General features: G+C 49.2%; 1 protein-coding gene across 2 annotated transcripts; it reads left to right on the plus strand.

Annotated features, from left to right (window-relative positions):
- The first annotated feature begins 2547 nt into the window (after positions 1 to 2547).
- Positions 2548 to 10780, plus strand: ZNF792 (zinc finger protein 792). Of its 2 annotated transcripts, none has more exons than XM_042919048.1 (4): positions 2548 to 2794; positions 5759 to 5843; positions 6307 to 6429; positions 7312 to 10780. In XM_042919048.1, the coding sequence occupies exons 1-4, from the start codon at positions 2759 to 2761 to the stop codon at positions 8931 to 8933; spliced, it is 1866 nt and encodes a 621-aa protein (XP_042774982.1). In that variant the 5' UTR covers positions 2548 to 2758; the 3' UTR covers positions 8934 to 10780. The 2 variants fall into 2 exon arrangements, with proteins under 2 accessions (XP_042774982.1, XP_042774981.1); XM_042919047.1 differs by having other exon boundaries at positions 2549 to 2794; positions 5717 to 5843.
- The last annotated feature ends 3485 nt before the right edge of the window (positions 10781 to 14265 follow it).

The raw sequence follows: 14265 nt of genomic DNA on the forward strand, positions 1-14265 counted from the left end.
GCAAGAACCCTAAAGTCAGTTTGACCAGAACTACCCTCCATATCGGATCACGGGTGATATCTGATCCAGTCCCTCATTCCCCAACACCCCCCAGGTCTGATCATCCTGACCTGCCTTCAGCAAGAATCTTGTTAAGTCGGTTCAGTTGGAACCCCTCTTATCGCCTGATGTATCCTCTTAGTAATTTCCCATCCCCTCCCTCCCACCTGCGCCTATAAATTCCTACTTTTCCTTGTTCTCAAACTCTTTCTCACTACAAACTCCTGCTGCAGTGGTCCTTATACTTAACACGATAGGGCCCGTGAAGAAAGTCCGCCTTATCATTCTCAACAAGTGTCTTGAATAACTTTTTCTTTAATGCCTGAGAACCAGAGATGAGTAATGGTATCTCATCTTATGTAACAAACGTGAAACCATGTGAGTTCCATTGTCCACTTAGGCCTGAGGGCATCTAACCCTGCTGTTCTCAAATGTTGAGTCATGTGGCCTATAAGAATCTGTCCTTTGTGCAGTAGGCCTGCCTGTAGTTGATGAAACTCTCCTGCGTGATGTATTTCAAAGAATACAAAAAAATAACCAATGGTAAAACATGTGCTCTCATGTAAGCATTATCATCATTACCTCTGCCGCTACTTGCTGAATGAGACTCATTATTTTGACAAATAAGTTACCATGCGGAGAACGGTCTCTGAGTTGCCCTCTCACAGCAGGGTTTGTGACTTGTGATAACAATGATGATGATGAATCTTTTTATTTTTATTTATTTATTTTTTTTGAGACAGAGAGAGAGAGAGAGAGAGAGAGCATGAAGGGGGGGAGGGTCAGAGAGAGGGAGACACAGAATCTGAAATAGGCTCCAGGCTCTGTGCTGACAGCTCAGAGCCCGACGTGGGGCTCGAACTCACGGACCGTGAGATCATGACCTGAGCCGAAGTCGGACACTTAACCGACCAAGCCACCCAGGCGCCCCGATGAATCTTTTTAAAAACATTATTATTTTGAGAGAGAGAGAGAGAGCGACTGGGAAAAGGGCAGAGAGAGGGAGACATGGTCTGAGCCAAAACCAGGAGTCAGACGCTTAACCGACTCAACCATCCACGCACCCCCATAACGACTCTTAAGTATCCAGCAGTAAGCACACCCTGGGCCCTGTTACTTACCAAGACTCCTTTTTCTCAAATTGGAGTCCCCTGGACGGCTTGTTCACGTGCAGAACGCTGGGCCCCACCCGCAAGATTTCTGAGTACCTAGGTTTAGGCTGTTGCCCCCCAAACGAGGATTTTTAACAAATTCCCAGATGATGCTGAGAAACACTGAATTAGAGCTACATTCCATGTTAGCACACAGACCCCGCAGATCAGGTGTTACCTTCAATTGTCAGTGTGAACCTGGGCCCCCCGAAAGGTCTGAGAATTGCAGGACCAGCCTCTGTCCCCGCACGCAGAAATGGGTATCCCGTGATACACACCTGAGGGCGACTGGGACTTGGTTCCAGAAAGAGAAGTCTGGAGACAGCCCCGTTAGGAGGAAAAGCTCGCGCTCCGCTGTCACAGAGAACCAGCAGGAACCAGCGAGAAGCAGGTAACCGAGCGCGTGCCAACATCCCCCCCCCCACCCGGCACCGCCCCCTCGCACCGATACCCCCACCCAGAGTCACCCTCTCGCACTACCCCCCCCAGACTCCCCCAAGTGCCACCCCCAGCACGGCCCCTGCGCTCCGCCCTCCAGTTCCATACCACCACCCCGCACCGCCCCTAAGCCCCACCCCCTCGCACTGCCCCCCGCGCCACTCCCAAGCACCGCCCCCAGAATCCCCCCCCCCAGCACTCCACCCCTCGCTTCACCGCCCACAATGCCGCCCTCTCCCCAATTGCCGCCCCCTCTCACCACACCCCGAGCACCGCCCCCTCGCCCCTCCCAAGCAGCGGCCCCCAGCACCGTCCGCAGAACCACCGCCCAGCACTCCCTCCTCGCTCCGCCTTCAACACCGCCCCCCTATCATCACCCACCCGCGCGCTCTCCCCAGTGCCACCACCTCTCATCGCCCCCAGCACCGCCCCAGCTCCGCCCCCTCGCACCGCCCCCAGCACCACCTCCTCGCACCGCCCCCAGCACCGCCCCAGCACTGCCTCCTCGCACCGCCCCCAGCACCGCCCCGGATCCGCCTCCTCGCACAGCCCCCAGCACCGCCCCAGATCCGCCTCCTCGCACCGCCCCAGATCCGCCTCCTCGCTGAGCCCTCCAGCACCGCCCCAGATCCACCTCCTCGCACCGCCCCCAACACCGCCCCAGCTCCGCCCCTTCGCACCGCCCCAGCTCCACCTCCTCGCACCGCCCCCAGCACCGCCCCGGGGCCGCCCCCTCGCTCAGCCCTCCGGCGGGGCCGAGCGTGGGCGGGACGAGAAACGCAGGTCCTTGGAGGCTGAACCAGGAGTCCGCGCCTGGCGCCGGGCCAATGACAGCCCTTGAGCTCGGCGCCGCTTCGGGCCGGAACTTCCTGCGTTCCAGGCCAGCCAGTCCTAGCCCGGGCCGGGTGTGCGCGCCGGCGTCACTCGCGGCTTTTCCGGAGCCGGGGGCCGGGACCCTGCTCCGTGCCGCGCCCCAGAGACGCGGGTCCGCCCGGTCCGGCTGTGCCCCGCGTCCCGCGCGCCTGCACTAGCCGGGAGCCCGAGGGCCCGCCGCACCTGGGGCCCGGCGAGGGAGGGGGGCACTGGGGGCCCACTCGTCTCTGGCGGCTGCTCTGCGAGACCGGGTCCCGATGGCGGCGGCTGCGGCGCTCAGGGACCCGGCGCAGGTGAGTGCCCAAGTGTATGCCGAGACCCCTACGTTCGCGTGCCCCGCACCTGGACCGCGGAGGTGGGCCTTGTCTGTCTTCTGTAGTCTCCCACCTCTCTCCGGGTTTTGAGTCTGGGAGCGCTGGAGGGGAGCCACGCCCGGTCCGGGGTGCTGAAGCCAGGCCGGCGATTATACAGAGCGCTTCCCATTTCCGAAATCTTAGGACGCGAGGAAGGGTTTTCTAGGCACGGGAATCGGCGTGCACAAATGCCTGGAGGTGAGATTGACCTGAGTGTTCGAAGAGCAGTTGGGAGACAGTGAGCCCCGGAATGGCGGGCTGAGGAGCTTGATCTCTATTCTGACTGTGTTGGGAGCCATAGATGGGTTAGAGTAAAAGAGGAAACACCTGACTCGGGTCTTGACAGGCTCCCTGTGGATGCAGAGTGGAAAATTGACTTGGGGTAAGGGTGGAGGCAGGAAGACCAAGGAGTCCGCTATTGCAGTAGTTCGGATGAGTAGTGCAGGTGGCTGGAGGTAGAAATGATTGGGTTCTAGATCCGCCTTTTAAGTCAGGCTGACCAGATTTTCTGATGTGGAAGGTGAGAAGGAAAAGGGGTGGTTTTTGGCTTCAGCAGCTGGAAGGATGGATTGCCATCAACGGAGATGGGGAGTTTGGGTGTAGAAGGAATATTCAATATAAAAGTAGAAGTGAGGCTTTGGCCCTTTTGAGCTCTGATGTTCTAGAGACGCCTGAATGGAGTTGAGTGGGCAGGTAGACACCAATTTTGGTGTTTTGGTGAGGTATAGTTAAGGTTATGAGAGACCGAATACACAAGAGGACAAAGGCTAGACCATACATAAAAATAGAATTCTGACCCACAACCTGCAGGGACCTGCCCAGGAAACCAACCTCTTTATCTACAATAAACAACCCAGGAAGCAGCCTGCTTAAATTAGAGTTCAGGAAGCCAGATTGCTATCTCTAGTGACAATCCAGGAACAATAGCTTCTGTAACAACTGCCCCCAAATGACCAGGGCTTGATTAATAACTGACAGCTTCTGTAATTTTTGTCCCCGCTTCCACCTTGGGACCAAGGAGAGAAAGCCAAGTATGCACCCTTAACCCATCACATAGGATGCCCCATTTCTAGTTAGCCTGCCTACCGCTTTCCCGTGCCCACAGCCCCCAGTCAGGGCACATCTGAAGCCTTCCCGTTTCCTCTATAAAGCTTTCCCACGCCTCTGCCTGCCTTCGAGGTGGCCAAACATAAGTGATGGTAGCTTGCTATAGCAAGCTCAGTATAAATACCTTTGCTTTTCTTAGTTGGTTGCTCTTTGTTTATTTCCACAGTTAAAATATCTAAAATGTGGCATCTGGTATGTGGACGAGGGTGTGGCTGTGTGTCCAGTTCAGGAGGGTGAACTTTCAGGTCATGGTGGTAGTGACACTAGAGGGAAAGGGGAAGGTGGGGCCTGAGAACTGAGAACAGGGGACTATGATTGGCTTGTTTGGCATTATAAAGACAGACATGGGGGGCACCTGGGTGGCTCAGTCAGTTGAGCATCCAACTTCAGCTCAGGTCATGATCTTGTGATTCGTGAGTTCAAGCCCCACAGGGGTTCGCTTCTGTCAGCCTGTCGGCACAGAGCCTGCTTGGGATCCTCTGTCCCCCTCTCTCTGCCCCTCCCCCACTTGCGCTCTCCCCAAAATAAATATTTTTTAAAAAAGACAAACATGAAGAGTAGCGCTCGTGGTGGTGGGGGACAGCTGGTGGGCTGTGTAAGGAGGGAGGAGTCTGGCAGGTGGTGTAGATATGGGTGGGATGGGGAGGCTCAGTAGTAATGGAGCTATTGTTACACTGAGCTCTGGGCTGTGCTTATTCACCCCTTTGCGTTCCCAGCAGGCCTTTGTAGTGACCCTTGATGGGGCCTCGAGGTTTTCAGTTGGGCTGGGGAATTAGCTCAGGGGCAAATGGGGTCAGCTGGGAGAGCCACTAGACCCTGAGTGGGTGAGAACCAGAGTCACAGAGTGTGACTGATGAAGGGACAGGATGTGCCACACCGAAGTGGAGGAGGCCCAAGGGTATCTGATGTCTGTGTGGTTCTGCATGGCTTCGATTGAAGCCAGAAAAGGGCCGGGCGGGGAGACCTTCAAATCAATGGTCTGTGTTGCCCTTGGCAGTGGGAGCCACCCAAGGGTCTGGGTTGTATTTGCTAAGAATTTCTGGATGCCATGTGCAGAGTGACATGTGAGGGTCCTTGGAGGTGGCTATGATGTGGGCTTGGATGGGGGAGGGTACAGTGACAATGGGGATACAAGGTGCAGTCCAGGACGTGTTATGTGTATAGGAGTGTGAGGGGCACCTGGGTGGCTCAAACGTCTGACTTCGGCTCAGGTCATGATCTCACAGTTTGTGGGTTCGAGCCCCACGTCGGGCTCTGTGCTGACAGCTCAGAGCCTGGAGCCTGCTTTGGATTCTGGATTCTGTGTCTCCCTCTCTCTCTGCCCCTTCCCCGCTCACACCGTCTCTCTCTCTCTCTCTCAAAAATAAATGGACATTAAAAAAAAATTTAAAAAATTAAAAAAAGGAGTGAGTGTGAGCCATCGGCCCCAGGGGCCTGGTACTGGGGATTAAGGGAGAAGACTAAGTCCATGTTTGTATGTGGAAAGCCTGAAGTTGGTGGCATGGGAGGGGGCCCACAGAAGAGGGTGGGGCCCTGCACTTCAGGCCCAGAGCTTAGCTGGTGTCTCGCTGCTCACCCGCCTGTGGGGGGACTGACACGGGTCAGGTGAGGCATGAGAAAAGAGCTGACATCCGTGGAACCAGGGCCTGGGATCTCCTCTGAGTTGGGAAGCTGGGGAGGTGGGGGAGCAGGGGACAGACAGGGAGTCCTGAGGAGAGAAGCTGATCATGGAATGGACTGTCCCCATCATGGCAGGGCTGTGTGACCTTTGAGGACGTGACCATTTACTTCTCCCAGGAGGAGTGGGGGCTCCTTGATGAGGCTCAGAGACTCCTGTACTGCGACGTGATGCTGGAGAACTTTGCACTTATAGCCTCGTTGGGTAAGGCCTTCGCACCCACCCGGTGTCCCGGGCTCATTTCCGCCTGTCCCCTTTTCCTTCCCGTGGCCAAACCATGGGCAATGCTTCCTTCCCCACTCTCCCGGCATACGTGCTGCAATTTTCAGGGCTAAGCTGTGTGCAGTGTCCCCCCACCCCCCACTCCCTGAGCAGCCCCAATACCTGCTGCCCCAAAACCTTGTGGGGAAGGGGCTGGAATGAGGAATCTTGTAGGCAGCCCAGTGGATCCCGTCCGTGTCCACCTGGGTGACCATTTCCTTCGGCTGATGTTTCCTAGGGCCCGACTGCTAGGAATTCGAGGCCCTGCTGTGACCACTGGGCTTTTCCAGCCATACCTCCCCAGTGTGTTCTTTTTTGTAATATTTCACTTTCTTTCCTGTGGTCTGTCAGCAGGTAGTTCACCTGGCCAAGTGCTGGCCACTCACCTGCCCCGTCTTTCCCGTAGGACTTACGTCTTTCAGGTCTCACATAGTTGCCCGGCTGGAGATGGGAGCAGAGCCGTGGGTGCCTGACAGAGTGGACATGACTTCCGCCATGGCAAGAGGGGCATACAGTGGGCCCGGCTCTGGTGAGTCGGGGATGGGAGAGCGTGTGACGACGTCAGTGCTGTCTGCAAATCATAACTGCAGTCTTTCTCGCGTTCGTCATTGTTTGGGTGCCAAAGCCAACGGGCACATCTCTCTTCGACCTTTCGTTTCCCATTCTTGACGCATCGCCCCCCTGTCATTTCTGCTGACTTGGGGCCCCTGGCTGGGCCCCACCTGTCCGGCCTTCCCATCTCACTCTTGCCACAGCTCCCTCTGTGACAGTCTCCCGCATGGACCTACACTCCTTATGTCATGATATGTGTATATTCCCTTCAGTAGTCCTTAAACACCAGCTACTTACTTGCAGTCAGATTTTCCTGGGCCTGGACACACCTTCTGCACAGGGCTCGTGTGTTACCAACAGCCAAGGCCCTGCCAAAAAGCCTTTATGGAGGAGTTGGAAGGGCGCCTGGGTGACTCAGTCGGTTGAGCATCCGACTTTGGCTCAGGCCACGATCTCCCAGTTTGTGAGTTCGAGCTCCACGTTGGGCTCCGTGCTGACAGCTCAGAGCCTGGAGCCTGCTTCGGAGTCTGTGTCTCCCTCTCTCTCTGCCCCTCCCCTGCTTGCACTCTCTCAAAAATAACTAAACATTAAAAAAAAATTTTAGAGGAGTTGGACACCCCACCTTTAGGCTCAATACGTGTGCCCCATCATTGTGTCCTTCGTCCTGGTAAGACCCCCCTGTTTTGTGACCTTGCCAGACACAGTACTGCCGAACAGAACCTTCCTCACCCTGACCTCGGGTTTCTTATCTTGCCAGCAATCCTGTGGACTCATTCCTGGGTCAGGCATGCGTTTGTCACGGGGCCGTTTCCTTCCAGCAGAGTTCCTGTTAACTTCACCAGCATTTCTCTGCTTTCAGATTTTTGCTCTGGAACAGAGGGTGAGCATAGTGCGTCTGTGGAAGGAGTGCCACGTGACCGGAATCTCAAGGCAGCTCCGTCTGGCCAGAAGGACTACTCCTGCGACATGTGTGGCCTACACTTGAAAGACATTTTGGCCCTGGCTGAACACCGGGCAGCACATCCCAGGCAGAAGCCCTACGTGTGCCAGGCATATGGGAGAGAGTTCAAGTCCAGTGCGTACCATAACCAGCATCAGATGCAGCAGGGTATAGACAAGCCTATCAGAAGGGATGAGGACAGGGCCTCCTCCCTCATGAAGAGCTGCAGAGATGATGCATCAAAGAAACCTTTCACAGTCAGGGAGGGTGGGAAGGACTTTGCGGATGGGAAGGCCGGATCCGGCTTTCTGCCGCATCAGGTCCCTCACAGAGTGGAGGAGCCACCCCGGGACACTGGTGTCGGGGATCGTCACACCGTCCAAAGCCATAACAAGTGCAGCGAGTCTGGGAACGCCTTCAGTGACAAACGCGCACTCGTTCAGCACCAGAGAACCCCCGCTGGAGAAAGGCCTTATGAGTGCAACAAATGTGGGATATTCTTTAGCCATGCCTCCGGCCTCCTTCAACACCAGAGAGACCACAACAGAGGAAAGCCTTATGAGTGCCGGGAATGTGGGAAGTTCTTCAGCCAGCACTCCAGTCTCGTTAAGCATCAGAGAGTTCACACCGGGGAAAGCCCCCACGTGTGCAGCGAATGTGGGAAGTTCTTCAGCCGGAACTCCAACCTCATTCAACATAAGAGAGTTCACACTGGAGAGAAGCCTTATGAGTGCAGCGAATGCGGGAAATTCTTCAGCCAGCGCTCCAACCTCATTCATCATAAGAGGGTTCATACCGGCAGAAGCGCTCACGAGTGCAGCGAGTGTGGGAAATCTTTCAACTGCAACTCCAGTCTCATCAAACATTGGAGGGTTCACACTGGAGAAAGACCTTACAAGTGCAACGAGTGCGGGAAATTCTTCAGCCACATCGCCAGTCTTATCCAACATCAGATAGTCCACACTGGCGAACGGCCTTACGGGTGCAGCGAATGTGGGAAAGCCTTCAGCCGGAGCTCTGACCTCATGAAGCATCAGAGAGTCCACACTGGGGAACGGCCTTATGAGTGCATCGAATGTGGGAAATTGTTTAGCCAGAGCTCCAGCCTCAATAGCCATCGGAGACTTCACACTGGCGAACGGCCTTATCAGTGCCCCGAATGTGGGAAATTCTTTAACCAGAGCTCCAGCCTCAATAACCATCGGAGGCTTCACACCGGGGAGCGGCCTTATGAGTGCCTCGAATGTGGGAAAACCTTCAGGCAAAGGTCTAATCTGAGGCAGCACCAGAAGGTTCACAAACCAGACAGGCCGTATAAGTGCAGTGAATGTGGAAAAGCCTTCAGCCAGAGGCCTACCCTTGTCCGGCATCAGAAAATTCACATCAGAGAAAGGAGTGCAGAGAATGTGCTTCCTCTTCCAGCACAACCGTGTGCAGTGGAGATAAGCTCTGAGGGCAGACTTTATGAGGGGGCCATCGGCCAGAGGTTGAACCTTGTTCATCCCAATGTCCACACTGGGAAGATTCCCTATGAATGCTAGTTATGTTGAAAGCTGTCTGGAACAAAGTTGCATTTTTCTCACCACGGACTTTACCAGACCTTTGTCACTGCGAGTGTTTGTGGTAGGAGCCCTTTCAGCATTCCGAAGGACAGCGGGTCTCCAAGAGTGTGTCTCAGCCAGTCCCTGTGTTCAGACCTCTTCTTGTTTCAAGAGGGAATCCTGTGGAGCCTGAGGCCAAAGGAAGATGTCATTCCCTCCCTCTGTGACCAGTGTAGCTGTGGACATGACCCATCTTTGACCATGAAGACCTGAGCTGGATTCTGCTGGCAGCCTGCAGAAAAGGTTTCCCTTTTGTCAGGGATGGTGGATCTCCTGTGATGCTCGTGATGGATTTATCCAGACTCCACATTACCTATCCCAGCAACTACCTAGTTCACATTGCCTTATTGTAAAGCCACCTTTAGTATGTTTTGATCATTGTGAAGTGGGTTGAGGACACGGTTAAGGTCTACCAAACTAAAAGGGTCTCCAAACGTTGCCTCAGAGGGGACGTTGCCACAGGATGGTGGAGAACCCCTCTCGGTCCAGATTTGGCCTCCTTTGTAAGTTGCTATACGAGGCCTCCTGGGGAAGATTGTAGGACTCTGTGGGACTAATGTGATCCGAACGGCACGAATTTTTGTGACCCAGAGATTACCCTGAGGACGGGGCAGTTGTGACAACCTCCACTGCATCTGGGAGCTGCATGAATAGGGCCCCATGTTTCCAGGGGATGCCTCACTTTCCCTAGCACTGTTAAGCAGGCACCATTTACCTGGCACCTGTCAAGGAGCCATACGCCTTGAAGTCTAGCATCTGGTATACTGGTGTCCTAACTAAGCCTTACTGGGCCCAGTTGAGAGCATAATTTGTATGGAAGCACTTGGGGTGACAACGGAGTAGGTGAGGCTGCAGCAAACTAGAGGGAATGTACCTATTCTAAAAGTGCATCCACAGTTGACTCCTTGAATGTGACTGCAGGATTCAGGCTTTGCAGAAATTCTCAGGACCTCCAGTCCTCTATCCTATGACTTAGGCCGCTGGCAGAGCAAAACTCTAAAGATTTTGTGGCCACTAAGGCTCTCTGCACCTTTCATGCCACAGCCATTGCTGCCTTGGCAGGAAAATGGAGGCTGAGCGAAGGTAGGTCTTGTATTCCAGGGATGTAGCATTTGTGACATAGCCAGCCATTTTTGCTGCCAAGGCATGAGAGTGAGAATAGAGTCAACATAGGGTTACCAAATCTAATTTTCTAAAATGAATGTGCAACAATTTCTTTAAATGCTCTGATGAGATAGGATTGTCATGCAACAGTTGTACATATTTGATGTGCACAATTTCAAAGTTTTTCAGTACGTGTACACTCAGGGAACCAACACCATCATGATAACGAACGTACCCGTCACCCGCAAAGCTACCTCGTGCCTTTTACCGGCCCTCCTTGCCTTCCCAGAAAACCATAAATTTACCTTTTCTTTTTTCACCATGGATTTGTTGGCCTTCTTAGAATTTTGTACAACTGGAGTTATTAAGTACTTATACCCTATATTTGGTCTGTTTTCCTTCACAGCGTAATTTTCTTGAGAATTATCCATGCTGTGTGTAGGAATAGTTCATTCCTTTTGCCACTGAGTAGTGTTCTATTGAGTGAATCCATCATAATTTTTCATGCCTTATTTTTTTAATCAAAAAATACCTGGTAAAATACACTTAACAAAATTTGCCATGGTAACTATCTCTAAGTGCACAGTTCAGGGGTATTAAGAACATTCATATTGTGCAGCCATCACCACCATTCACATCCCGAGCCCTTTTCGTCTTGTAAAACAAAGTCTGTACCCATTAAACAATAACTCCAATGTCCCCCCTCTGCTGAGCCCCTGGAAACTTCCATTCTACTTTCTGTCTCTGTGAATTTGACTACTCCAGATACCTCATATGAGTGAAGTCGTACAGTATTTGTCTATTTGTGACTGGTTTATTTCACTTAGCATAATGTCCTCAAGGTTCATCCATGTTTTATAGCATGTGTCAGAATTTCCTTTTTTTTTTTTTAAGGCTGAATAATATGCCGTTGAATTTCTATGTCCTATTTTGCTTATTCATTAATCTTTCAATGGATATTTGGTTTACTTCCACCTTTTGGCTATTGTGAATCATGCAGCTATGAATAGGTGTACAAATATCTCTTTGAGACCTTTCTTTCTGTTCTTTTGGATATATACCTGTTAGTTGAATTACTGGATCATATGGTAATTATATGTTTAATTTTTTGAAGAGCCTGCATACTGTTTTTCACAGTTGCTCTATCATTTTACATTCCTACGAACCGTATACATGGGTTCTAATTTTTCTACATCCTCACCAACACCTGTTTTTTCTGAAAAAAACATTTTAATTTTTGAGTAGCATCTATCCTGATAGATATGAAGTGGTTTCGTGTTTTTATCATGAAAGGGTGTTGGATTTTGTCAAATTCTTTTTTGTATCAATTGAGAGGGTCATATGTTCTTTGTTCCGTTAATGTGGTGCATTACACTGATTGATTTTCATATGTCAAACTATCCTTGCATTCCAGGAATAAACCCCACTCCCACATGGTGTATAATCCTTTCAGTATGCTGCTAAACTCTGTTTGCTAGTATTTTGTTAAAGATATTTACATCAGTGTTCATAAGGGATACTGGTCTGTACATTTCTTATAGTATCATTTTCTGGCTTTGGCATCAGGACAACTAAGTTAGGAATTGTTCTCTCCAAGTTTTTGAAATTTTCTTAACAAAGATCACTGCTGCTTCTTTAATGTGCAAAATTCACCAATAAAGTCATTGGGTCCAGAGGTTTGTTTGTTGTGGGGAGGTTTTAGTTGTGTATACATTATACTCACTACTTACACGTTTATTGAGATATTCTCTTCATGATTCAGTCTCAATAGGTTTTGTGTTTTTAGGGAGTAGTCTATTTCATCTCAGTTCCATTTTTGTGTGTGTGCACGCTTGTTCTTGGTACTCTTGTAATCCTTTTTATTTCTGTAGAATTGGTAGTAATGTCCCCGCTTTTATTTCTGATTTTAGTAATTTGAGTCATCTCTCTTTTTTAGTCACTCTAACTAAAGGTTTGTCAATTTTGTTAATCTTTTTAAAGAACCTTCTTCTGGTTTTGTTGAATTTTCCCTATTGTATTTCTATTCTCTTTAATCTCTAACCCTTATTATTTCTTTCTTTTGTCTAGCTCTTGGTTTAGTTTGTTCTTTTTCAAGTTCTTTAAATTGTAAAGTTGTTGATTTGAGATCTTTCTTTTTTAATGTAAGCTTCCTCCTTCATACTGCTTTTGCTGCCTTTCATGAATTTTGGTATGTTGTGTTTTTGTTTTCTTTCATCTCCAAGTATTTTCTAATATTCCTTGTGATTTCTCCTTTGTTCCATTGATTAAATATGGGTTAATTTCCACAAATTTGTGAATTGTCTAGTTTGCCTTTTATCGATTTCTAACTTCGTCCTATTGAGTTTGGACAAAATACTTTGCATAATATCTACCTTTTAAAATCTATTAAGCCTTAATTTGTGGCCTAACATGGTCTATCATAGAAATATCCCATGTGCACTTGAGAACAGTGTGTTCTCTATTGTTGTTGGTTAGAATATTATGTAAATTTCCATTAGTCTGATTGGCTTATGTGTTGTTCAAGACCTTGATTTCCTTATTGACTTTTTGTTTATTATTGAGAATGGTCTCCAACTATTGTAAAACTGTCCATTTCTTCCTATCAATTTTTGCTTTTTATGTTTTCTTGGTCTGTTACTAGTTTCATAAATGTCTATAATTGTATATGCCTTCTTACTGGACATTTTATTACAATATAAAAATGTCCAAATTTGTCTCGTAACTTTTTAAAATTTAAAGTCTATTTTGTCTGATATTAATATAGCCACCCTTACTGTAATTGCTTATTATTTATATGGAATATGTTTTTCCATCCTTTCACTTTCAACCTACTTTTGTCTTTGGCTATAAAGTTAGTCTCTGTGTGGGGCGCCTGGGTGGGTGGCTCAGTCGGTTGAGCGTCCGACTTCGGCTCAGGTCATGATCTCACAGCTCGTGAGTTCGAGCCCCGCGTCAGGCTCTGTGCTGACAGCTCGGAGCCTGGAGCCTGCTTCCAATTCTGTGTCTCCCCCTCCCTCTGCCCCTAACCCACTCACTTTCTGTCTCTGTCTCTCTGAAAAGTAAATAAACATTAAAAATTAAAAAAAAAAGTTAGTCTCTGTGGACAACATATGGTTGGATCTTTTTTTTTTTTTATTATTTTTTAATGTTTACTTTTGAGAGAGAGACAGAGAGTGGGGAGGGGCACAGAGAGAGGGGGACAGAGGATCTGAAGTGGGCTCTGTACTGACAGCAGAGGGCCTGGTGTGGGGCTTGAACTCACAAACTGTGAGATCACGACCTGAGCTGAAGCCTGACGCTTAACTGACTGCCTGAGTCACCCGGGTACCCCTAGTTGGGTCATTTTTAAACATCCATTCTGTCAGTTTCTGTATTTTGATTGGAGAGTTTAATCCACTTACATTTAAAGTAATTACTGATAAGGAAGGACTTCTGTCATTTTGCTATTTGTTTTCTATATGGCTTTTGGGTCCCCATTTCCTATAGTACTGTCTTCTTTTGTTTTTGATTGTTTTAATGTAAAACGTTTTAACGCCCTTCTCATTTCCTTTTGTGTGTATTCTATAGCTATTTTCTTTGTGGGGACCGTGGAGATTATGTTGAACATCCTCAAACTATAACACTCTAGTTTGAATTTATATCAGCCTAATTTCCATACCGTACAAAAACTCTGCTCCTATGCAGTTCCACCTCCAACCCTCTCAGTTATTGATGTCACAGAATTACATCTTTATCCATTTTAGGTCCAAAATATATGCTAATAATTGTTTTTTAAAAATGCATTATCTTTTTAAATCATGTGGAAATTAACGAAGTTATAGACCAAAGTTACAATAATGGTGGTTTTAAAAATTGCACTTGTATTTACCTTTACAGGTGACCTGTATTCCTTCACACGGCTTAGAGTTAGTCTAATGTCCTTTGACTTCGAATGGAAGGACTCCCTTTAGCACTTCTTGCTAGGCAGGTCTAGTGATTGTAAACTTCCTCGGATTTCGTTTATCTGAGAATTAATTTCCCCCTAACTTTTGAAAGACAATTTTGTCAGATACATGATTCTCGGTTACCATTTTTCTTTGCTTTCAGCACTTTGAACATACCAGCCCACTGTTTTCTGGCTTCTAAGGAATTTTTTTTTTAAGTTTGTATTTATTGTGTGAGAGAGAGA

Source organism: Panthera leo, chromosome E2 (assembly GCF_018350215.1).
Source record: "Panthera leo isolate Ple1 chromosome E2, P.leo_Ple1_pat1.1, whole genome shotgun sequence".
In the NCBI taxonomy this organism is placed as follows: Eukaryota; Metazoa; Chordata; class Mammalia; order Carnivora; family Felidae; genus Panthera; species Panthera leo.

Excerpts from the sequence above, each read along its gene's own strand:
- ZNF792 (XM_042919047.1), top strand. The coding sequence starts at position 2,759 with ATGGCGGCGGCTGCGGCGCTCAGGGACCCGGCGCAG. Across the intron at positions 5,844-6,306 it reads TGCACTTATAGCCTCGTTGG|GACTTACGTCTTTCAGGTCT; the intron begins GTAAGGCCTTCG and ends TCTTTCCCGTAG. Across the intron at positions 6,430-7,311 it reads ATACAGTGGGCCCGGCTCTG|ATTTTTGCTCTGGAACAGAG; the intron begins GTGAGTCGGGGA and ends CTCTGCTTTCAG.